Below are 24418 nucleotides of genomic sequence, written 5' to 3'. Positions count from 1 at the left end.
TTCTTTATCTCGTTCCTTCCTTCTCTACCCTTTTCTTTCCCTCCCTCTCCCCTTCCTCCTTCTTCTCTCTCTCTTTCTTTCCCTCCTTCTCTCCATCTTTCCTTCTCTATGCTTCTTTCTTTCCTTCCTTCTCTTCTTCCCTCCTTCTTCTCTCCCTCCTTCTCCCCTTCCTTCTCTACCTTTTTTCTTTCCTTCTTTCTCTCCTTCCCTCCTTCTTTCTCTCCTTCCTTCCTTCTCTACCCTTTCCTTTCCCTCCTTCTCTCCTTCCCTCTTTCTCTCCCTCCTTCCCTCCCTCCTTCCTTCTCTATGCTTCTTTCTTTCCTACCTTCTCTCCTTCCCTCTTTCTCTCCTTCCCTCCCTCCTTCCTTCTCTATGCTTCTTTCTTTCCTACCTTCTCTCCTTCCCTCCTTCTTTCTGTGTATGTGTATGTGTGTGTATATGCATATCTGTATGTATATATGTGGTTTTGCGTGTGCATTGTAATGTATTTTGGGGTTTTTTTTGGGCTTTAAGTCCCTTCTGCTGTGTTTTTCAGTGTGTTGAGGAGTGCTGGTCACTCCTTGGCCTGAGAGGTGCCTTGTGTCCAAATGTGGTGTCAATTCTCCCAGTGGTTTTGGAGTCCTGTTCATCCCACAAACAAACATTCCATTCTAAACTAGCCTTTGACTGTGTGGATCATCATGAATGGTGGCAAGTTCTTGGTGGGATGGGCCTTCCTCATTCAAGGCCTGCTTTGTGCGGATTCCTGGGGCGCCCCTCGCTTCTCCCTCCTTCTTGCCCAAGGCCTCCTCCCTTCGGAGGGGATTCCCGAAAGCGCTTCCGACCCAGGAAAGTTTCGCTTTCCCTTTCCAGGCAGTTCTCCGCTTGCGGCCGGGCTTCTGCCCAGCACCAGGTGACGACATGGCAACCTCGTTTTTCTATTGGCCCACGACTCCGTTTTCGGCCAATCCTGGCTCTCTATCTCGGAGCGGAGCGGCCCCTCCCTGGCAGTGCAAGGCTGGACAGCGAAGAGACAGGAGAGTTTTTTCTTCGCTTCCGAGTTTGGCCGAAAAGAAGGAGAGAGAGAGAAGAGAGGGGTTCCTTGGGGGGGAAGAGATGGGTCTGTCCCAGGAGGGCCCCTTCCTCCTCCTTTGTGGGGTGGCTGCCCTCCTGCTGGGGGGTTCCTCCGGTGAGTAGAAGATTGGGCACCCTCGAAGGGGGGCTTCTTCTCCCTGCTGCTGCTTCTTCATAGACTCCTAGAGTTGGGAGAGTCATAGAATCATAAAATCCTAGAGAGACCTCCTGGGCCCTCCAGCCCAGCCCTATTCTGCCAAGAAGCAGGAAAATCGCCTTCAAAGCACCCCCAACAGATGACCATCTAGCCCAGTGGTTCTCAATCTGTGGGTCCCCAGGTGTTTTGGCCTACAACTCCCAGAAATCCCAGCCAGTTGACCAGCTGGGAGTTGAAGGCCAAAACATCTGGGGACCCACAGGTTGAGAAACACTGATCTAGCCTCTGTTTCAAAGCCTCCAAAGAAGGAGCCTCCACCACACTCCCCCTGGGGCAGAGAGTTCCACTGCTGAACAGCTCTCTCTCACAGTCAGGAAGTTCTTCCTCTTGTTCAGGTGGAATCTCCTTTCCTGTAGTCTGAAGCCATTGTTCTTAACCCTTCCCCTTTTGTCCATGTTCTGTTTCTTTGTGGCACAAAATGCGTCCTTTTGGGCACTGGAATAATGTCTCCTTTCTCCCTCTTTTCCAGGCTCTTCCTCCCACTCCCTGCGCAATTTCTACACTTCTGTCTCTGAGCCTGGGCAGCAGGTGCCACAGTTTTTCATTGTGGGCTACGTAGACGACCAGGAGTTTGTTTCCTATGATGCCAAAGCCAAGAGGCTTGTTCCTACCGTCCCCTGGATAAGGAAGGTGGAGGAGGAGGACCCTCAGTACTGGGAGTGGAACAGCCAGCGTGCGCAGAATTCTGAGCTGGGCTTCCGAGTGAGCCTGCACAACTTGGCCGGGTACTACAACCAGAGCGGAGGTAAACGGAAGGAAGGGAGGGGGGCGCCTGCTCTCCTCACCCCCAGAACTCTTCCTCTCAGAATCAGGGAGTGGAAAGCAGAGGGGGATGACATCAAGAAAACCTTTCTATATGGGCAGGTTTTATATATACTAGCCTTCCCCTACCAGGCGTTGCTGTGGCCCAGTCTGTGTATATGTGTTTTGTGTGAGTATATATATTTGTGTATATGTGTATTTATGTGTGCTTGTGTATATATATATATGTGGTTTTGCACATGTGTAGTAATGTGTGTACATATTTGTGTATGTGTATATATGTGTGTTTGTGTGTATATGTGTGTATACATGTGTATATATTTGTGTATTTCTGTGATTATATGTGTATATGTATATTGTGTATATGTATGTGCTTGTGTATATGCATATATATGTGTGTATATGTGTATGTGTGTAGGTGTATATGTATTTGTGCATATGTATATTTCTGTGTTTATATGTGTATACGTATATTGTCTATATGTGTGTGTTTATATGTGTGTATGTATGTGTATATGGGTGTGTGTTTATATGTGTGTATGTGTATATGCATGTGTGTGTTTATATGTGTGTATTGTATGTGTACATGTATATGTGTGTAGGTGTGTATATGTGTATATTGTGTGTGATTGTGTGTATGTGTGTGTGTGCTTGTGTATATGTGTATGAACGTATGTGTATATGTATATATGGTTTATTTTGGGGGATTTTTAAGTTTGTTCTGCTGTGTTTTTGTGCATTTTTAGGGGTGATGGTCACTCGTTGGCCTGATGGGTGTATTGTGTCCAAATTTGGTGTCAATTCACCCAGTGGTTTTTGAGTTATGTTAATCCCACATACGAACATTTCATTTTTATTTATACAGACTAGCCGTCCCCTGCCACATGTTGCTGTGGCCCACATGGGGGTTCTGTGTGGGAGGTTTGGCCCAATTCTATTGTTGGTGGTTTCAGAATGCTCTGTGATTGTAGGTGAACTATAAATCCCAGCAACTACAACTCCCAAATGTCAAGATTCTATTTTCCCCGAACTCCACCAGTGTTCACCTTTGGGCATACTGAGTATTTGTGTAGAGTTTGGCCCAGATCCATCATTGTTTGAGTCCACAGGGCTCTCTGGATGTAGGTGAACTACAACTCTCAAGGTCAATGCCCACCAAACACTTCTAGTGTTTTCTGCTGGTCATGGGAGCCCTGTGTGCCATGTTTGGTTCAATTCCATCATTGATGGAGTTCAGAATACTCTTTGATTGTAGGCGAACTGTAAATCCCAGCAACTACAACTCCCAAATGACAAAATCAATTTTTTGAGTGATGGTCACTCCTTGGGTTAGTAGGTATCTTGTGGCCAAATTTGACGGCAATTCATCTAGTGGTTTTTGAGTTATGTTAATCCCACAAACGCACATTACTTTTTATGGATATAGATATATTGGACATTTCCATTTATTTTTCCCACGTCTACAAGGGGAGAAGTGTAAAAGTCAGGAAAGGAACACAAAGGGAAAGAGAAAGGCTTTGGAGTGATTGGTCGTCAATTAAACCTTTGCCCATACCTAATATTCTGCAGGGGGAGGGGCTGGGGAAGGAGGAGCAAAGGCAGTGTGCGGAGTTGTGCTTCTTACCTCTCATGTTTCATTTCCACTGCACTTCTTGTCACTACTTAAAGTATTAAAAGTTCATTATATCCTTTATAGCAAAGGGAGGGGAACACCCAGTGGCACAGTGGGTTAAACCACTCAGCTGCAAAACTTGCTGACCAAAAGGTCAGTAGTTCGAATCTGGGGAGGGGAGTGAGCTACTGCTATCAGCCCCAGCTCCAACCAATTTAACGGTTCAAAAACATGAAAATGTGAGTAGATCAATAGGTACCACTCCGGTGGGAAGGAAAAAACACCTCCAGGTGTTGAATTCTAGTTCTGAAACACCGTAACAAGGTACTGCTCTGGTGGGAAGTTAACGGCGCACCATGCAGTCATGCTGGCCACATGACCTTGGAGGTGTCTAGGGACAATGCCGGGTCTTTGGCTGAGAAATGGAGATGAGTACCAACCCCAGAGTCGGACACAACCAGACTTAACATCAAGGGGAATCCTTTCGCTTTTTACTTAGCGAAGAGAGGAGTGATATTATCAATTAGTTTCATATCTTCCTCTCAGTTGCTCTTACCAGAATGTTTCTTTTCAATCTTTATCTTTTAAAGAAGATTTTTAAAATCATACCAAGGGCTGCGGTGGTTAAAAAAATGTTTTGATGGATTTAATCCATCAATTGTTTTTAATAGTAATGACCTTTAATACTTTCCTTAATGTATTGTCAAAGGCTTTCATGGCCAGAATCACTGGGCCAAATGTCTCCTGACGTTTCGGCCACATCATTGGCAGACATCCTCAGAGGTTGTGAGGATGCCTGCCATAGATGCAGGCGAAACGTCAGAAGAGAATGCTTCTGGAACATGGCCATACAGCCTGGAGAACACACAACAACCATCTTTTTAAAATATTTGTGTATTTTGAATTGTATTGTAATGCTTTTAATATTAGCCACTTTGAGTCTCCTTGTACAGAAAAATATAGGACTATAATAATAATAATAATAATAATAATAATAATAATAATAGGCAAGTGAGGGAGTGCAGCAACATGAGACAGGTTTTCCTTGGCATCTCCATCCTGGAAGAGGGAGCAACAGCATGGGGTTGCCTCCCCTTCTCCTCTTTAGCAAGGAAACCTCTGAGGACGGTTATCTAAGGAGTTGCGAGACTAAAACAAGAGCCCCCCTTCCCCCCCAGGAAGGATCATCACAGGATGGCAGCACTGACCTGCAAAAGAAATATCAGTTTCTTCATCTAGACCAGGCGTTCTCAAACTTCTTCAGCCGCTGAGCCCTTTTCGAAGCAAAAGTTGATTATGGAGCCCCAAGAAATTTTTATATATAATATTATATATTACGTTATATTTAATGTTTGTGTGTGTGTGTCTATCTATCTATCTCAAGCATGGGCAAACTTTTTGATCATCAAAAACTGAATAGTATTTCTATGAAAGACCCCAGGGGCCATCTAGTCCAACCCCCTCTATTTTGCCATGCAGGAAAAGCACAACCATAGCTCCCCCTGAGCGGTGGGAGAGAATAGGGCTTTGGAAGCAGGCAAGGCAAGGGGGAAAGGATCTGGGTGGCAAGAAAGGTGAGGAAAAAAGGATTTTATTGGTAAGGGAGGCAGGTTGAAAGGGCTTTCTGTGGCAAGGAGGCAGGGAGGGGGGAGGAGCAGGAAAGAGGAGGAAAAGCTTGGAGGGGGAGGAGGGAACCTCAGAGTCAGGGAGGGTCTATGCCCAGTAGGCCCAGGACCAGAAATAACCAAATGAAGATAACATTCTATTACTTTCATTTTTAACCAGTATGTTGTCCATTCTCTCTTACTTAAACACACCATGGAGAAATAACTGCTGTAGTTTTATCGAACTAGGATTATAGCTTTGAAAAAAAATCATTTCCGTCCTTGTCCAGTGGGATGGACTTCATCATAAATGTCATCAAATGTCGTCATAAATGTCGTCAATCAGATTCTGGCCTTAAAATACACTTAGATTTTTGTTTTCTAATTTCTTGTCCTTAGAATATAGAGACAAATGCTTGTTAAATCTGATTTGTAGCTTAGTATTTTGCTGTAGGAAACCCTTTAAATGAGTGACTAACTAGACCCTTATGTAGCAGAATCACAAAATGTTGAATTCCTTTACCATTTAAGTGGTTAAAGTAACATGTCAAGAATGGTGGATTAGCAAAGAAAAGTGACAGCACATAAACTGATTTTTTATTTAACAGTCATTAAGAATAATATCAAATATACATGCTGGGAGGTGGAATAAATAATTTTGAGATCCCTTCCAAACTCATAATTTTTAACCTTCCTTTCTCATAAGAGCAAAGGTTTCAAGGAGTAGCGCATGGACATTAGTGGTTGCGTCCAGACCTTTGGATCCCTTTTTTGCACAGAGAATCTCAAAGTTCAGAGATTTGTATGAATGTGGAAGAATGTGTGTCCTTCTTCCCTGCAGGGTTCCATCAATAATAGGAACATCTCAACAGAGAAACTGGAAGGAAGAGCACAACCGTGTTTGTGCTTTTCATTGAATATCTAGGACAAGAGGGCCAAGCACTGCCTGGCGCCTGCTTCTGAACTACAACTCTCAGCACCCTAGTCAGAACACCCAGCGGAAAGAGTGCTGGGAGTTGCAGTCTAACAACATTTCTGCTCTCAGAATCCCATCTAAGTGAACACAGGAGAAGCATTTGTGGAAGGAGATATTATTATTATTATTATTATTATTATTAACTTTATTTGTACCCCGCTTGCATCTCCCAAAGGACTCGATGCGGCTTACACAGGCCGAAGCCTCAAAACACAATACAATAGAGAACATAACACAACAATAGCAAAGCAAATCAAAACAATAAGCAAAATAACGACAATAGCAGTACATCAAGACATTATTAAAAACTGGTTCGGCCGGCGCGCTGGGGTACAAAGGTTAAAAGTGCTGAAATGGCAGGAGGCACGTAGGATTAAAAGTGCGGTGTGCAGCGACGATTAGTTATGCTAAGGTGCTACTAGGCCTTGGGTGGGGATTCCTAGTCTGAGAAGGCACAACGGAACAGCCAAGTTTTTAAATTCCTTCTGAAAACGGCTAGAGTAGGGGCCTGTCTGAGATCTTTTGGGAGGGCGTTCCAAAGTCGGGGGGCCGCCACAGAAAAGGCCCTGTCCCGTGTCCCCACCAAGCGCGCTTGCGACGTAGGTGGGATCACGAGCAGGGCCTCTCCAGATGACCGGAGCGAGCGTGTGGGTTCGTAGATGGTGATGCGGTCACGCAGGTAGGGTGGTCCCAAACCGTTTAGGGCTTTGTAGGTGAGCACCTGCACCTTGAATTGGGCTCGGAAAATAAATGGCAGCCAGGTTAACTTCAGCTCACCTTTTGCTAAGGCAGGAATGCAAACTCTGGGGAGACCGGAAGCTGTGCTAATGGCAGGATCTCCCACATCTGAGAGGCTTCTGCAGAGAAGCCAGACCAAATAGGCCCAAAAGCAATTGGGGGATGGCTTGACTCTGGTGAAAGATCTTAGAACAGTGTTTCTCAACCTTCCTAATGCCGCGACCCCTTAATACAGTTCTTCATTTTGTCGTGGCCCCCAACCATAGAATTATTTTTGTTGCTACTTCACAACTGTAATTTTGCTACTGTTATGAATCATCATATAAATATCTCATATGCAGGATGCATTTGATACAAATATGTGATATACCCATATTTGGGGGGGGGGGATAATTAATTTTGTCATTTGGGAGTTGTACTTGCTGGGATTTATAGTACACCTACAATGAAAGAGCATTCTGAACTCCACCAATGAGGGAATTGAACCAAACTTGGTACACAGAACTCTCATGACTAATAGAAAATACTGGAAGGTTTTGGTGGGCATTGACCTTGAGTTTTGGAGTTGTAGTTCACCTACATCCAGAGAGCACTGTGGACTCAAACAATTATAGATCTGGACTAAACTTGGCACTGATACTCAATATGCTCACATGTGACCACTAGTGGAGTTTGGGAAAAAGAGGCCTTGACATTTGGGAGCTGTATAGTTGCTGGGATTTACAGTTCACCAACACTCAAAGTGCCCCTTGAATCCCACCAATGATAGAATTGGGCCAAACTTCCCACATAGAACCCCCATGATCAACAGAAAATACTGCAGGGATTTTGGAGGAATTGACAGTGAGTTAGGTGAGATGTAGTTCACCTACCTCCGGAGAGCACTGTGTTCCTAAGACCATCAGAAATATGTGTTTTCTGATGGTCTTTGGTGACCCCTCTGACACCCTCTCGCGACCCCCAGGTTGAGAAACGGTGCCTTAGAAGGAAGAGCAGTGGCACTTTAGCAAATTTTTGGAAGTCCTGCACATAGAAGGAGGTGCCAGTGAACCACTTCTGGAAGTCTTTTGCCAAGAAACCCCTGTGAGGGAAGGATTCGTCACAAAGCAGTTACTGTCATAACCCCCCCCCCCCCCAAAAGATCCCATTTCTGTGCCAGAAACACAGTACTTCCATCATCAAAGAGGTTTTGGGAGAAAAGATGGCCAAGTTCATATTCATTCCTTTCATCTCTCTTCATCTCCTGCTAAAATTATAATAGTTCGGTTGATGGGGACGCTGAACCCTGAATTTAAAAAATGCATATAAAATATAGGAATAAAGAATGTAAAAAGTTGTGATGGAAGATGAAATATGGGTTCTGGTTAAGAACAGTTCTGGACACTGAGATTTCAGGGCAAAAATTGAGACATCAGTATGAATATTAGTATATTTCCATCCCCCCAATATTGGAACTCAAAGTAACTTTACAGTTGAAAAGTACAGTACAGTTAAAGAGACAAGAAGTGAATATAAAACAGTATTGTACTATTCAGACTTCCATTTAAAAGAATAAAATGCAATTAAAAGAATAAATAGTAAATCAAAACAGTTCCATTTTAAACAATATGGCATCCTCAGGCCATTCTTTAAAAAGAAAAAGGAGTTTGTTTGCAGACAGAAGGACAGCAGGAGGGAGCTGTTCTGTCCTTTCTGGGAAGGGGCTTCAGAGTCTCAGGCAGCTGCTAAGGAAGCCCCCCCCCCTCCCGCACACCCCACATCTGGGCTTGTGACAGGGATGGGGCTGAGAGAAGAGTCTCTCTTGATGATTGGACAGGCTCATATAAGAAGGTAAGGTCTGCCAAATAGCCTGGACCTGAGACAGATTGGACCTTGTAAGCCATAACCAGCATTTTGAATGACGCCTGGAAACACACTGCTGGCCATGGAGTTATTTTAACAGGGGAATAGTATGGCAGTTTAGCATGTGCCACCTTGGCCAGTTCAAGCAGCTGGTGCAGTTGGTATGCAAGATTTAGATGTGCCAAAGCAGTCCTGGCCAAGAGACATCTGTGCCTCCAGATCCAAATCTGATTCTGAGAATATGGGTCTGAGTCCAAGTCCCAAAACAGCACACCTAAATCTTCAGGAGAAGCATAACACCATCTAATGCAGGATTCCAATTATCTGGTCTGTTTTATGACTGAACCTCAGCACCTCTGTCTTCCCTGGATTAGGTTTCAGGTTGTTTACCCTCATCCAGATCATGACTGGTACCAGGCACTGCTTTGGGACTGGGAGAGGCTCTTTGGCTTGGAATGGGAAGGAGGAATAGAGCTGGGGGTCACTGCATATACATGGCACAGCCAAGCTCCAGGTGACTTTCCCCTGTGTTTTCAGGTAAATGTTAACTAGCGCTGATTGTTTGCCCCCATTCAGGCCAATATGGACGCTCTCATATTGGGACAGAAAGGAGTGGTTTCATCTGCACATTGAAGGTGGGGCTCACATGAGATTTACAAGGCAGTGTTACAAAGTGAAGCCTCCAGCCATGTCATGAAATATGTATAATATATTAAGCATCAAGCACAGTTACACAGACTGTGCAATTCAGATAAAAGACACCAAGTTTTAATAACAATATTAAGCAAACGTGTGGACAGACATATTTCTCAAGACAGCATTCTTGCCCTGAGATTTCTCCCCTTCCTCTGAGAACTGTAGAAGGGGATTCACATTAAATAGTGATAGTGCTGGCTTCAGTCTATTGCTGTAGTTCCATCTGAATCCTTGGATTTGAAGAAAAGTCGAACATTTTAATCAGACAGGTCATGTTCCCTTCTAAGATGTCAGATTGAGTGGTCAGCTATTTTCTCCCTTCAGGGCAAAGTCAAGTGGTTTTGTGGAAAACAAAAGCCTAATGCACATGTCCAAGGGCACAGCCCCGCTGCCTTTGTCTTGTGGGATCCTGCAGGCCTCAGTACTGTCCCCCACATTGTTTAACATCTACATGAAGACACTGGGAGAGATCATTCAGAGTTTCAAATTTCAGTGCCATCTGTATGCAGAAGACGTCCAACTCCATCACTCCTTTCCACCTGCTGCTAAAGAGGTGGTTCAGTTCCTGAACTGGTGCCTGGCAGTTGCGATGATCTGGATGAGGGTGAACAAATTGAAAATCCAGACAAGACAGAGGCACTCCTGGTCAGTTGAAAGGCCAAACAGGGTATAAGGTTACATCCTGTGTTGGATGGGGTTACACTCCCCCTGAAGACACAGGTTCGCAGCTTGGAAGTTCTCTTGGATTTGTCGCTGAGCCTGGAACCGCAGGTTTCGGTAATGGCTAGGGGAGCTTTTGCACCATTAAAACTTGTGCGCCAGCTGTGCCCTTACCTTGGGAAGTCAGACTTGGCCACAGTGGTCCACGCTCTTGCTACATCCCAAATAGACTACTGCAACATGCTCTATGTGGAGTTGCCTTTGAAGACTGTTTGGAAGCTTCAATTGGTCCAATGAGTGGAGCGGGGTACAGGGAGCACACAATCCATTGTCATGGCAGCTCCACTGGCTACTAGTCTACTACCGAGCACAATTCAAAGTGCTGGCTTTAGCCTATAAATCCCTAAACTATTCTGGCCCAGTTTACCTGTCCAAACGTATCTCTCTTTATGAACCGCCTCGGAGAGTAAGATCATTTTGGGAGACCCTACTCTTGGTCCCACCTGCTTCGCAGATGCGACTGGTGGAGCCGGGAGATAGGGCCTTCTCAATGGTGGCCCCTCGTCTGTGGAACACCCTAAGTGATATCAGATCTGCTCCTCTCTTCTGACCCCTCTCAGGAAAAAACTTAAGACATGGCTTTTAACAATTAACTAGAGCAGTGCAATATGTAACTATGAAAGAATATGACTGACAACGGAACAGCCCTAGACTGTATGTTTGGCGTGTATTTAACTGATGTATTAATTGATGTTTTAAGAATTCATGTTCTAATGGCAGGTTTTAACTGTAACTGTTTATTTGATATGTGTGTCCGGCATTGAATTGCTGCCTGTTGTGAAGCCGCCTTGAGTGTCTTTCCGCCCCCTTCCTCCCCCCGGGGTTGAAAAAGGCGGGATATAAATGCGGTAATAAATAAATAATTAAGGGCACCGGGCTCCTGGGAGAAATGCCCCGAGTTCATCTTAGCTTTAGCTCTTTAAGGATGAGGCATAGGAATGTATAAAATAAAATAATTAATTGGAAGGTGAACTATATGGCAAACAGTAAGACTGACACTATCCATTGAGATGAGTCTGAAATATTGTTCATGCAGTGAACTTGTGGAACTCCGTGCCACTGGGTGCTAACAGAAGCAGCAGGAAGTTGTCTAAGGATCGTCCTTAGAAAACAATAGAGTCTTACAGGAAGAGGTTCACCTTGGCCTCCAGCAGACTGGGGAGAGGAGCAGAAGGAAGTTCATCCTGGAAGAAAGCCTTTCTGTCCTTAGGAGGAAAATTCCAGGATCTGCTTTCTGAAAGAACTGTGGCATCTCTCCTGGACCTTTTTTGGTTGTGGCCCTTTTCCATAGAAGGCCAGGGAAAATATTATAAAATCACTTGATAGCTCAGCCTTGAAATGTTTACTCAAAAGTAAGCTCAACAGAATTCAGTGGGATTTACTCCCAATAAAAGCCTAGATGCTCTAATTGCCCAATGATCTAGGAAGCTAAACAGGCTAATCTCTGGTCAATACTTGGATGGAGGACCACCAAGGAATCCCCTGTGCTATGTGCTATGTTTCATAGGGAGGAACTGGCCAAACCCTCTCTCAGGATTCCTTGCCCAAGGAAACCCTGGGAAATTATTATTATTATTATTATTATTATTATTTACAGCTTTTATATTCCGCCCTTCTCACCCCTCAGGGGACTCAGGGCGGATTACAGTGTACACATATATGGCAAACATTCAATGCCAATTTTTGACGTACAGACATATACAGACTTATACAGAGGCTATTTAACTTTTTCTGTCTGCCAGGGGAGCTGTTGCTTTCATCGTCCATCGTCCATGTCAAGAGGGGACTCAAAGTCTCTCTCTCTCTTACACACAGAAATAAATATGCCAAGGGCTCCAGCCTCAGTTGAGGGCATGGAAGACTCCATAAGGACACCCTAAGAAAAAGAGTTTCCTTATTGATTGATTTGTTTGGAGCCCCTGGTTGTGCAGTGGGTTAAAGCGCTGAGCTGCTGAGCTTGTTGACCGAAAGGTCACAGGTTCGATTCTGGGGAGCAGTGTGAGCTTCCACTGTCAGCCCTAGCTTCTGCCAACCTAGCAGTTCAAAAACATGCAAATGTGAGTAGATCAATAGGTACCGCTCTGGGGGGAAGGTAAGGGTGCTCCATGCAGTCATGCCGGCCACATGACCTTGGAGGTGTCTATGGACAATGCCGGCTCTTCAGCTTAGAAATGGAGATGAGCACCACACCCCAGAGTCAGACATGACTGGACTTCATGTCTAGGGGACAGCCTTTACCTTTTACCTTTTAAGAAAAAGACTGGGACCTCTGAAGGCATTTCCTCAGAGCCTGAAGTTACCACGATGGCAAAGAGGTTTCATTTGAATTTGGTTTATTGTTATGACAGCCACATTGGAGGTGAGGGAGTCTTTTAGAAAAATCTGGAAGAAAGATCCACTGAAGTAGATGGAGGAGATTCTGGAAGGTGAAGGGAACAACTTTTGGGAATGTTGCCTGAATCAGAGCACGGGCTGGGGAGGGGGGGGGGGTTGAGGTGTATTCCCCTTGGGGCTCTGGCCTCTTCACTCCCAGGCAAGGCAATGCTTCTCTCTTTCAGGAAGGCCCTTCTCTCCTTCCGGGATCAAAAGTCCACCCCGTCCTGTAATATACAATGTTTTCCCTTTTGAGCCCTGGTGAGAACACTGTTTTCTCCATTCGGCCTAATGCTAAAGTAGCCTCAGAGAAACACATCCACTTACTGAAACACATCCACTGTCACTCTTGGCACAAAATGGTGTGGTTTTTTAGGGGGTGTCTGTGGAAAGGGGTGGGAACTGGGCCCACCATCTCCAAATGTGACACTAATGGAAGAATAGCAGCTAATAGGAATTGGCAGAATCCCCTCCTCTGCAGGAGAGGATCATGAGGGAATGCCCCTTCTAAGTGGGAGTGTGGTGGTCTCCGTGAGATTTTAGAGGAGCCCCCCCCCCCAAGGCATTGGGGCCTAAGAGAGAGAATCGGATGAAGGAGGAGAGAGAGGAGGAGGAAGAGGGAAAGGGGGATTCATTATCTCAGGAGTTAAATGATAATACTGGGTTAATGCTGTGCCTGAGGAAAATAAATATTCATGACTTTTGTGGGTCTTTTCCAGGGGCTCACTCCTGGCAGTTGATGTACGGCTGTGAGCTGAGGAGAGACGGGAGCAAAGGAGGGCACATGCAGTATGCCTATGATGGGAGGGACTACATCAGCCTGGACAAGGAGACCCTCACCTGGACGGCAGCCGATGTCCCAGCCCAGAACACCAAGAGGAAGTGGGAGGCTGAACGGATCATTGCTCAGCGCAACAAGGCCTACCTGGAGGAGGACTGCATTGATTGGCTGAAGAAATACCTGGAGTACGGGAAGGAGACACTGCTGAGGACAGGTGAGGGGCATGAGGGGGGTTGGAGAGGAGGATTACAATGTCTTCATAGCCTTCCCATCCCCCCACATCCATTTTAGGTTTTTGACATTAGGAAAACATACTCCAAGGTGAAAGAGGACACTGGGGGTTTGGACTGTATACAGGATGGAGGTGGGGGGGGGGGGCGGTATCCTGAGATGCCAACGGAGATTGAATTTCCTCCATGTCTCCCTGTTTGGCCCCAAAACCATCCAAACAAACTTCCTCCCCCCCCCCCCCTTTCCAGTTTCCAAGCTGAGATAGTTCAGTCCACCCTCTATGGCAGAGGTCCTCACACTTTTTAAACAGAGGGCCAAGTCACAGTCTCTCAAACTTTAGGAGAGCCAGATTATAATTTGAAAAAAACATGAATGAATTCCTATGCACACTGTACATACCTTATTTATAGTGCAAAAAAAAACACTTAAAACTATACAATAATTTCTCAGTTCTTGTGGGTTTTTTCGGGCTATATGGCCATGTTCTAGAAGCATTTCTCCTGACGTTTCGCCTGCATCTATGGCAAGCATCCTCAGAGGTCTGCTGGAGCTGGGGAAAAAGGGGGTTTATATATCTGTGGAATGACCAGGGTGAGACAAAAGGCTTTTGTAAGTTGGGCTGGGTGTGGATCTTTCAACTGACCACCTTGATTAGCATACAATGGGCTGACTGTGCCTGGAGCAAACTCTTCTTGAAAGGTGATTAGATGTCCCTGCCTGTTTTTCTCTCTGCTGTTTTTGCTGTTGCAATTTTAGAATTTTTTAATACTGGTAGCCAGATTTTGTTCATTTTCATGGTTTCTTCCTTTCTGTTGAAATTGTCCACATGTTTGTGGATTTCAGTGGCTTCTCTGTGTGGCCTGACATGGTGGTTGTGAGAGTGGTCCAGCATTTTTGTGTTCTCAAATAAAATGCTGTGTCCAGGCTGGTTCATCAGGTGCTCTGCTATGGCTGATTTCTCTGGTTGAAGGAGTCTGCAGTGCCTTTCATGTTCCTGGATTCTTGTTTGGGCGCTGCGTTTGGTGGTCCCTATGTAGACTTGTCCACAGCTGCATGGTATACGGTAGACTCCTGCAGAGGTGAGAGGATCCCTCTTGTCCTTCGCTGAACGTAGCATTTGTTGGATTTTCTTGGTGGGTTTGTAGATTGTTTGTATGTTGTGTTTCCTCATCAGCTTCCCTATGCTGTCAGTGGTTCCCTTGATGTATGGTAGGAACACTTTTCAGACTTTTCACCATACTCAATATATCCCATATGCATGGGGGTATTGGGGTAATGATACAAAAGGTTTGCAAGGCTAGACCCTCTTTCACTCAGACTCAGCCTCCCCCCCCGAAACTCAGCCCCCCCCAAACCCCCCCTGAAAAAAACCCAGCCCCCCCCCCCCCCCCCCCCCCCCCCCGGAATCAAAATCCTGGCTATGGGCATGCCATCTATGTGTCAAAAGGAGGAAGAGGGAACAAGGAAGCACCTGATTTAAGACTATTTTTAGTATTCATTTTCATGGATACTTCATATGCCATATAGAGCGATATTAAACTCTCGGGTTACAAAGCACATTTATACAATTATGGGAATGCACTCTGGATTGCATTTGAAGAATTTGATGGTTATTGTTGTTGTTATTCTGTTTATTATTATGTTTATTTATTCCCTGCTTTTCCTGTCCACAAGGAGGCTCACCCGTTTACACCCATGAAATCTTAAACTAAAATACAAACCACTTAGTCATTCTTTCTCCTCCTCCTTTTATTCTAATTGTAAGCTGCCTAGAGTCCCCTTGGGGGTAGAGAAAGGTGGGATATAAATATCGTAGATAAAGAAATGAATAAATAACTTTTATGCTACAAGAAACTGACACCACTCCCTCTTTGAAAAATATGCTTCAAGTGGTTAGTGGTCAAATTTTGCTTGGCTTAAACAGGACCAGATGTAGACTGCAGAGGAGAGCCCTTCCCAGGTAGCCCACCCCCACCGGTCCCCAGTCAGATCTTGGAAAAGTTCCTTTCCAGAACCACAGTGCTCTGGAAGCACAGAAGTCCATTACCAGCACCACTGGCTGTGGCCCTCTGAGAGAAGGATTGGACCTAAGAGATAATAATAATAATAATAATAATAATAATAATAATAATAATAGAATCATAGAGTTGGAAGAGACCTCGTGGGCCATCCAGTCCAACCCCATTCTGCCAAGAAGCAGGAAAATTGCATTCAAAGCACCCCCGACAGATGGCCATCCAGCCTCTTCCAAAGCTTCCAAAGAAGGAGCGTCCACCACACTCCGGGGCAGAGAGTTCCACTTGGCAGGGGGTTGGACTGGATGGCCCACGAGGTCTCTTCCAACTCTATGATTCTATTGTCCAAAATCAATCCAGTGGAAAATAGCAGAGCCATTGACAATAATTTTCCTCTTCTGGCCTTTCGCCCTGTTGAAATTCAAGTTCCCATCGGTGATCCTTTTGTTGTTGATGAGAGGTCGGGAGAACAAATACAGGACTCTCTAAGATCAGTTTTGAATTATGTTCAGAGACTGATTCTGGGATGGGGGACATTGAGCCTCTTCAGATGGGAACGTTTGATGCCTTGAGATGCCCTGGCGAAACCTGAGGACCATGAGTTAGATGCTATGGTTGAGTTTTATCAAAGCATCTGAGGGTGGTAGAGAATCCCCTTCTTTGCAAGGGTTCATTTTTTTTTAATCTTAGAGGGGTCCTCTAGATGTGAGTGCTGACTCCATGGGGATCAGAAGCCACAAGGTGTGCCTTGCTTTTCTGAAACTGGAGCATTCACCTGGTTGGAAATTAGTAAAGCCCTGCGCTTATTCTCATGTCATCTTTGCAGAGGTGCCAGACGTGAAAGTGGCACGCAAGGTGGACTATGACGGCATGGAGACCTTGATCTGCCATGTTGGGGGCTTCTACCCCAAGGAGATTGACATCAACTGGAAAAGGGATGGAGAAGTCTGGATGCAAGATATCTACCATGGCCTGGTGTCTCCCAACTCAGATGGGACTTACTACACCTGGAGGAGCGTCACAGTGGACCCCAAGGAGAGGGAACGCTATAAATGCCACGTGGAACATGATGCGCTTCCGAACCCTGTGGACATGGCCTGGGAGGAGCCTGGTGAGTCCTTTGAGGGGGGAGGGGCAAAAGGGCAGCCACACCCCTCCCTTAGAGATACCATACTATGGACTCTGTCATTAGACCTCAGCTGTATACTATTCAACCCCAATGTCACCCTCTCTGCAAGTGCCTTCTGGGCCATACCATACATTCATATCTTCTACTCAGTGTGAAGTCTGGCTGGACTCTTTCTGCCTTTAATCCTGAGTGGCTGGGATGATAAATTTCATAGAATCAGAGAATCAAAGAGTTGGAAGAGACCTCATGGGCCATCCAGTCCAACCCCCTGCCAAGAAGCAGGAGTATTGCATTGAAATCACCCCTGACAGATGGCCATCCAGCCTCTGTTTAAAAGCTTCCAAAGAAGGAGCCTCCACCATGCTCCGGGGCAGAGTTCCACTGTTGAACGGCTCTCACAGTCAGGAAGTTCTTCCTCATGTTCACATGGAATCTCCTTTCTTATAGTTTGAAGCCATTGTCAATTTGTCAATGTTTAAATTGCAAATCTGGCAACAAAATAGAACAGCTAAATTTTAGTATTTTACTATGTGTGCATTTGTTAGAATATTTATACTTGAAGCAGTTTACAAATCATTAGAAAATTCCTAATATTTGGGCATAAACTCTAAACCCACAAGGAAAAGAGAATGGCTGTATGTGAGGGGATTCAATCCATCAGATGCAGGCTGCTCTTCTCTCCCTCAGAGGCCGGAGCAAAGGCAGTTGGGAGATGGAAGGAGGGCCTCCCACCAGCCATTGGGACTGAGGCATAATGGAGCTGTGCCTGGCTGCTCTCCTATTACGGCTTCTCCCCTGGAACAGAGATTGACGCTTCCACTTCTTCAAACCCTGGCAGATGGTCATCAGAGCTGGGCTGTTCACTGAATGTACACAAACACACTTCTTTTAGCCTTGGTACTCATGCCCTCCACAGTTCTTGACTATCTCTACAACCTGCTCCATAAAAGGTTTGGTTTTCTTAATTCTTTTTTTTTCTTCCCATTTCACCTTCAGCCTTCAACTTGGGGCTCATCATCGGGTGTGTCGTGGGGGTTTTCATCCTGATTGCTTCACTGGTTGGGATTGCTGTGTATTTCAGTGAGTAAATTCTGAATGAAATTCTTTGTGGGGGAGGCATTTCGTGGTTTGGAGGGGTTGTTGTTCCTGTTGCGGACCCTACTCCCCTTGAGGGGAAGGCTCACAGATAGGACAGGCTACAAATAAAGTATTATTATTGTTATTGTTATTGTTATTGTTATTAACCAACATCTTGGAGGTCTAGATTAGTCTTTTTTGCCTTCTCTCAGCCACATCATGAGCTTGAGTCTCAGCCTGTTAGCTGGGGAGTTGGTCTCTCCTGGAGCGTCGAGGAGGCCTCTTTCCTTATGTGTAGCTAGGAAGGAATGGGAGAAAATTTGTGCAAGGAGGAGGGTGGGGTCTTCCCCATCAGAGAATGAGAAAGTCAGCTTTAATTCCCTGATTCTGTCTCTGCAGGAAAACGTCAAGATGGATACAACAAAGCTGCAGGTGAGTACCACCTCCCCCGTTGGAGGTTTACTCCTAAGCAGTGAACGCCATGGCCTGCCAGAAAGAAGCAAAGCAAGGAGAGATATTTAACTGAGAAAAGCGGCTGCAGAAGGCAGCTCCATGTTCACTGGCTGGATCCAGTTCATATTGTGAAGTGCCCCTAGATGGGCAGGGGGAGGGGATGTTGGGCATTCTCTATATGCTGAGCATTGGAACTGCAGTGTTCTCATAATATGCATATGCATATCTACATATATTTCTGTGTATATATATTAGAGCTGTGCAAACATTCGGACGTATTTGTAAGTCATAAGTATTTTGGTGGAATTTGTATGCCACCCCCACCAAATCTCCTGTTGTGTCAGGAGTGACTTGAGAAACTGCAAGTTGCTTCTGGTGTGAGAGATTTGACTGTCTGCAAGGATGTTGCCCAGGGGACGTCCGGATGATTTGATGTTTTTATCATCCTGGTGGGAAGCTTCTCTCATGTCCCCGCATGAGGAGCTGGAGTTGATAGAGGGAGCTCATCTGCTTCTCCCAGGATTCTAACCTGCAACCTGTCGGTCTTCAGTCCACCAAATGCAAACTGATCAAGACACCCAAGTTGGTTAATTTTTGTAAGCCCATCAAGACTATGGGAGAGGGGAAGATAGGGGGCGTTTCTCTTAAATGGAAGCGGCCATGCTGCCTCTTTCACCATTGTGAGAGGGAGATCAAGGGAGTTAATTCGGTCTATTTTCCACTGCTTTTGCATACAGCCACAGCTTAGGATCCCTTTAGGATCATTTTCTTTGCATGTGTGGGATTTTTTCCCTTTACAAAGGATTCATTTGTTTTGGGTCTTTCTATTTACTAAGGATTCATATTGTTGCACTCCAGAACAGGAAATAGCCCCTCTGACTATAAACACACCACACGTTGAGTGAAGGAACAATCCTTTTTATTAAAGCTTAGCAAAAAAGCCAGTAGAAATAAATGCTTGTAAAGATAGATAAGATTCCAGAAAGCAATAAGGCATTCAGAGGCAGCAAGATGAAACAGTGTCCAAACGTAGCAATCAAAAGCAATGTTCAAAAAGCATGAAGATACAATCCAAGGCACTGATTTTCCAGACAGGAATCAACCAAGAAGCAAGAAAAGGCCAGGTGCTGCTAGTCAACTTGAAAGGCTAGAAAAAACCATGAAGACGAGACCACTTGAACAGGAATTCCATGAGGCTTGTGCTTGGTTTCCAAACGATGCCTGTTCTGACAAGATTTTCTAAAGGCAAACCTTAAATCCCCAAAACTGGTTTTGTTTTCCTCCAGTCTTTGACCTTAACTGACGAATTCTTTCGGATCTATGTAAACATTGGGCCTCTTGTCGATTCTGGCTAATCTCCAGCCACCGACTCTGCTTATCTGACTCCTCATTAACTTTACCAGGTCTCACACTTTGATTTCCAAACTAGAATCTGGAGAGCTCACAGGCGGAGGGAATAAACCTTCCTCCCAAGGCCTGACAGAAACATTCTCATGAGAATCTGCCCTTTGCACCGAAGCCTCTCTGTCAGTGTCTGCATGAAACTTATTGACCAAAGTGTCTCCATCTTGCACCTCAGAGTCAGCCACAGCACTCCCTACATCAGGAGCAATAGGAAACTGATTTCCCTCCTCGTTACCCACATCAGACACAGAAACATTAGGAGACTGAAACACAATCACAGGTTCAAGCACAGTCTCGGGTTAAATCACAAGCTGAGTCCCAACACATATTTGATTTGGAAACCCATTAGAATTTTTGCCTTTGGATTTCTTTAATTTAAAATTAATAAAAATTCTACAAAATCATTTCTTTATTTCCTTTTTTCTGCCAGGCATAAAGCAAAAAATAGTGGCATATTAAAAATATTTTGGGGTCAGTTGATAATTCTACCAAACTGTTCCTTTACTTTGCCATATTAAAAATATTTTGGGGTCAATTCTACCAACTTAATCCTTTCTTTTCCTTTACCGTATTACATATATATTTCTTTCAATTAATAATTCTATAAAGTTATTTCTTTATTTCCTTTTTCTTGGAGGAAATATTCAAGTCGCCTTTAGAAAAATGATAAAAGCCAAGAATTAGGCTGTTTTTCCCCTTTTTCTTTTGATGGCTTAGTGTGTTAACCGAGTTCTTTGATGCTGAGAAAGAGTGACTCAGCTCCGGTGCTGAAATTGAAAAAAAAAAACTCCTAAAAATCAGTGGACATGCAGATCATTCTGAAACTGGAGAAATGATGCTCTGGATATGTTGTGTCATTGTAGAAAAATTCAAGGGTCCGTGTAGTGGGTTTTTTCAGTTATTTGTAAAATCTTTTAACAATTTCCCCAAAATTAGTGGATGAGTGAAACATTCTGAAACTTGGAGGCTTACAGTAGTAAATGTGTCCTACAATTGTAGCGGGTTTCATCCTGATAGCCATAAAAATGACACAGAAACAAGCCCTGGAAATGTTTCCCATTGGAGCAAATGGGCAGAATAACAAAACGAAATAATAATGAATTTTCAGAATTTCGAATGCAAAAGAAAATGGACCCCTTACGATTATTTAGAAATATGAAACAAAATTGGGGGGGGGGGGGGGGGGGGTACAAATTTCACATTTCAAATGAAGTGGATTTTTGGCATTTCACACACCTCTAATATATATATTAGATACACACACACACACACACATACATATGCACAAAAATATGCATATTCTGAAATGTTAGGATTATTTTATAACTCTGTGTATACATGTGTGTACATCTTTGTCTTGAGAAAAAGAGATAAATCAAAACTTTTCTGTCCAAGGAACTGATCCGACTGTCTTTTGTTTCCTTTTCAGCAAGTGACCAAGGATCCAACAGCTCTGGGACAGGTAAATGTTAAGTGATTCCCACTCCCAAGAGTACAAGCACTTGCAAGTCGAAAATAAATTCCCTGCCAAGTCAGTGCTACAGTTTGATCCCCACATATCCCCACTCATTTATCTCCCAACCTTGTACCAAGTTTCACGTGATTGAAGGGGAAGCCTTCCCTCTCCTCTCTCGTTGTCCTATTAAGAGCAATGGCCCAGCCCTGGAGACTGAAAGGCACGGTCTGGTTCCTATCTGGCACCTCAGGGGCAAAGAGTGCCCAGACTCTGGAATCCCAGCTACAAACACCGTTGTGTATGGCATGAGGCCAGCCAGTGAAGACACAGCCCATTTCAGAGCTTGACAAAATACAAGTTACAAACTGTTACCCAAACAGAACTATGTTAACATAAACCGTGTAAATATACTGCATATAAACCACACAAAGAAATTACCAGTCCGAGTGCTACTTGGTTATCTCGTTGTCCTTGAGAAAGTAAACTGTCTTCAAAATGCAGTCCAAATAAAGTCCAAATAGTTCAGATTGCTGTCCAGTTCAAAATATTATCCAAACTATAACACGACAAGGATCCCCAGGTTGAGGTTGCCTAGTTTTGGGGGACTTCCCCTTCTTCAGGATTTTGTCTTCTTTATAAAAGTGGGTGGTTCACCATACATCCCTAAATGGGTGATAACAAACAACATTATAGATATGCCAAAAAAGGCACCCAAACCAAAACTTTCAGTGATAATGACATGCATTCCAGCGAGAAAGACTACACACACGTTATTAATGAGACGACGCTGGCCCTACAGTTTGGTCTTTGATCGTGAGCAATGCAATTACACAGAAGCAAGGATTTAAAGGCAAGGCTAGTTACAGACAGTCAGCGGGAATGTAAATTACAAGTAGATAAGGTAGATAATAGGGCTTATTACAAAAAGCAGCTGAGGTCCAGTCTGTCGTTAAGGCCGGTAGGAAACACTGTGTTTAACTTAAAAATCCAAAATGCTTCCCTTTGGAAAAGATAATTCTTAGTATCCATTTATGGCTTAGTGTGGATTTTTTCTATAATGCAAAACTTGAAACTGGTAGATGTATGTCCTTTCTCCAGAAAATGAGAATAAAGAACACTATCATTGTATTTGTTTTTTTATGCATGAGCGATGTTCCATGGTTCTGACCTTGACAGATCTACTTGTCATGCCAATATAAAGAAGGTCACATGGGCATAAAATACAATATATAGCATTTTCCGAGGAGCAGATAGTAAACTCATTTAAGGGTATAGTAATCTTCATGGTTGGGTGTGTGAATTGTTGAGTCTTCAAGGACTGGGAGCAACATTCACAGTGTCCACAGTAAGCATGTCCTCTAAGACTAGGTAGACTTTGTATGGTAGGTTTAGTGAGAATGTCATCTTCATACTGAAGGAGAGGCTCACTCAGTTTTCCTTCTGTCTCTTTCAGGGACTGCGGTGCCCATCTAGCAATCTCAAAGCAGGTAAATGGCAGTGGGAGGGGACAGGATCAGAAATCATGGGTAGGAAATCCATCTCTTATTTGGAGGCAAATCCCACCTCTGAACTTCATTCAGAAACGAACTGGGGGTGGGGGGAGTTCAGAGGGAGCAGAAGGGTGCCGTGTTATAGGGCAGAGGTCCTTTCGTGACACTGACAGACCTCATTAAACAAACAAAGGAGATTAAACAAAGGAGATGTGTTCCTGGGCACTATTTCTCGTACAGAAAATTTGGTGCCAGAGGCAGAAATAGCACGGAAAGGTTAGGGAAAACATGAGTTTGACATTCTTCAGCAAACATATTGTTAATTCAAAAGAAGAAATCATGTTTTCCCCCATTATAACCCACAAAGGATGCCCCCCACTCCTCTGCTTACAAACCCCTCCAGTGTGTCCTTGAGATTGTCTTCTTCACCCATTCTTAAATCTAGATAAATTTTTTCCAGTTTTGTTTGCTTGACCTGATTCCTAAACATTTCCCTGTTTTATTCTCCCTAGTATAACTGGCAAATCTGCCATGAGAGAGAAGAGATGAAGAATACATCCACCTAAGCACTTTGAGGATCTCTCCATTAATCTTCACCTTTGCTCCACCTGTACAAATTTTGAGAATATTTTTGATATCAGGGAGCTGGGCGTGTGGTGATTTATGGTTTTTCTTTTTGCAACAATCAAGCATTTTAGGATCATTTTGCAGTTGAAAGAATGAGCTTCGCTTTTTCACCTGATTAAAAAAAAGTTTATTGATACTCCGTTTAAATTGAATTGATCTACTCTCCATAAGAGGAAAAAATGGCTCTGGAATACATGCCTATTGCTTGCAATCCTATGAGTTACTTCTGTATTATGAGCACAACCTGTCTCTTTTTGGATGTGTCCAGGAGGATATTCTCTCTTTGTGTCCACCCAAAACCTGTTCATTCTTGAAGGGCCATTGCTGCTTCTACTTAAGGGCAGAATGAGGAGGAGACTCCAAAGAGGAAGAGACCAACCCTGGGGTTCTTTTTTTACAAATGTGTGATGGGTTGTTTTGAGAACTTAATTAATTTTCTAGCTGTTAATTCTTTTAACATTACAAAATCAGGTTTTTTTTGGGGGGGGGGGAGATATGGGTTTTTATATACGCAAATGCTGAATGTTTTTCTTAGCTTTTTGCATCCATAAAAATTGAGCTAATGTCTTTTTATTTTGCTGTATGATCATGTATCTGACCTTTTAAATGCCTGTAGTCATTCTGAAGGCAAAAATAAAGAGAATCTCCCCCCTTTCTCCTTGTTGTTGCTTGTTTCTTCATTATAGATGTGTTGTCATCTGCTGAGGTTTTATAACTCTCTATGTTACTGGCTGGGGTATTCTACAACTGGAATCTGAAAAGTGACTTTTCTAAGGTCTGGCCTCAGCTTCCAAGACCTGACTTCATCACGAGAACAGTTAAAACCAACAGACTCACGATCCTTCTGTCACCAGACGTTTTGTCTTTCAGTTTCAGAAAAACTTGAAACTACAGGTTCCAGAAATCAAAGAATAGTAATTCTCACTTTATTCTAAAAAATACCCACTTTTTCTGGCTCCCACAGACTGGAAAAGCAGGAGGCCAAACAGCCTCAACCATTACTAAAACTTTAGTTAGAAATTGCACAGCATTTCTTGTTGGAGAAAAATAATTTTTGATGAACATGTGGAATATGGATAGCACCTAGGTAGTGACTGAATGTCATGATACAATAACTAAGGGATGTGGTAATGGCTGAGTCATAACCATGTGAAGGTTATTG

General features: G+C 44.0%; 1 protein-coding gene across 2 annotated transcripts; it reads left to right on the top strand.

Annotated features, from left to right (window-relative positions):
* The first annotated feature begins 982 nt into the window (after window positions 1-982).
* Window positions 983-23649, top strand: LOC132765334 (H-2 class I histocompatibility antigen, Q10 alpha chain-like). 2 transcript variants are annotated; one of them, XM_067465446.1, is made up of 9 exons: window positions 983-1168; window positions 1740-2015; window positions 13313-13588; window positions 16447-16731; window positions 17746-17829; window positions 18226-18258; window positions 21113-21145; window positions 22593-22626; window positions 23142-23649. In XM_067465446.1, exons 1-8 carry the CDS (start codon window positions 1096-1098, stop codon window positions 22610-22612), a joined length of 1080 nt encoding a protein of 359 aa, XP_067321547.1. In that variant the 5' UTR covers window positions 983-1095; the 3' UTR covers window positions 22613-22626; window positions 23142-23649. The 2 variants fall into 2 exon arrangements, with proteins under 2 accessions (XP_067321547.1, XP_067321548.1); XM_067465447.1 differs by lacking the exon at window positions 22593-22626.
* The last annotated feature ends 769 nt before the right edge of the window (window positions 23650-24418 follow it).

The sequence above is a fragment of the Anolis sagrei genome, chromosome 2 (assembly GCF_037176765.1).
Source record: "Anolis sagrei isolate rAnoSag1 chromosome 2, rAnoSag1.mat, whole genome shotgun sequence".
NCBI classification, from domain to species: Eukaryota; Metazoa; Chordata; class Lepidosauria; order Squamata; family Dactyloidae; genus Anolis; species Anolis sagrei.
Note: the sequence above shows the minus strand (reverse complement) of the source record. Positions and strands in the feature narration are given on the sequence as shown.

Coding starts and splice junctions, on each gene's coding strand:
- LOC132765334 (XM_067465446.1), top strand. CDS start 1,096: ATGGGTCTGTCCCAGGAGGGCCCCTTCCTCCTCCTTTGTGGGGTGGCT. Junction 13,589..16,446: donor GGAGACACTGCTGAGGACAG/GTGAGGGGCATG, acceptor TCATCTTTGCAG/AGGTGCCAGACGTGAAAGTG. Junction 18,259..21,112: donor TGGATACAACAAAGCTGCAG/GTGAGTACCACC, acceptor TTTCCTTTTCAG/CAAGTGACCAAGGATCCAAC.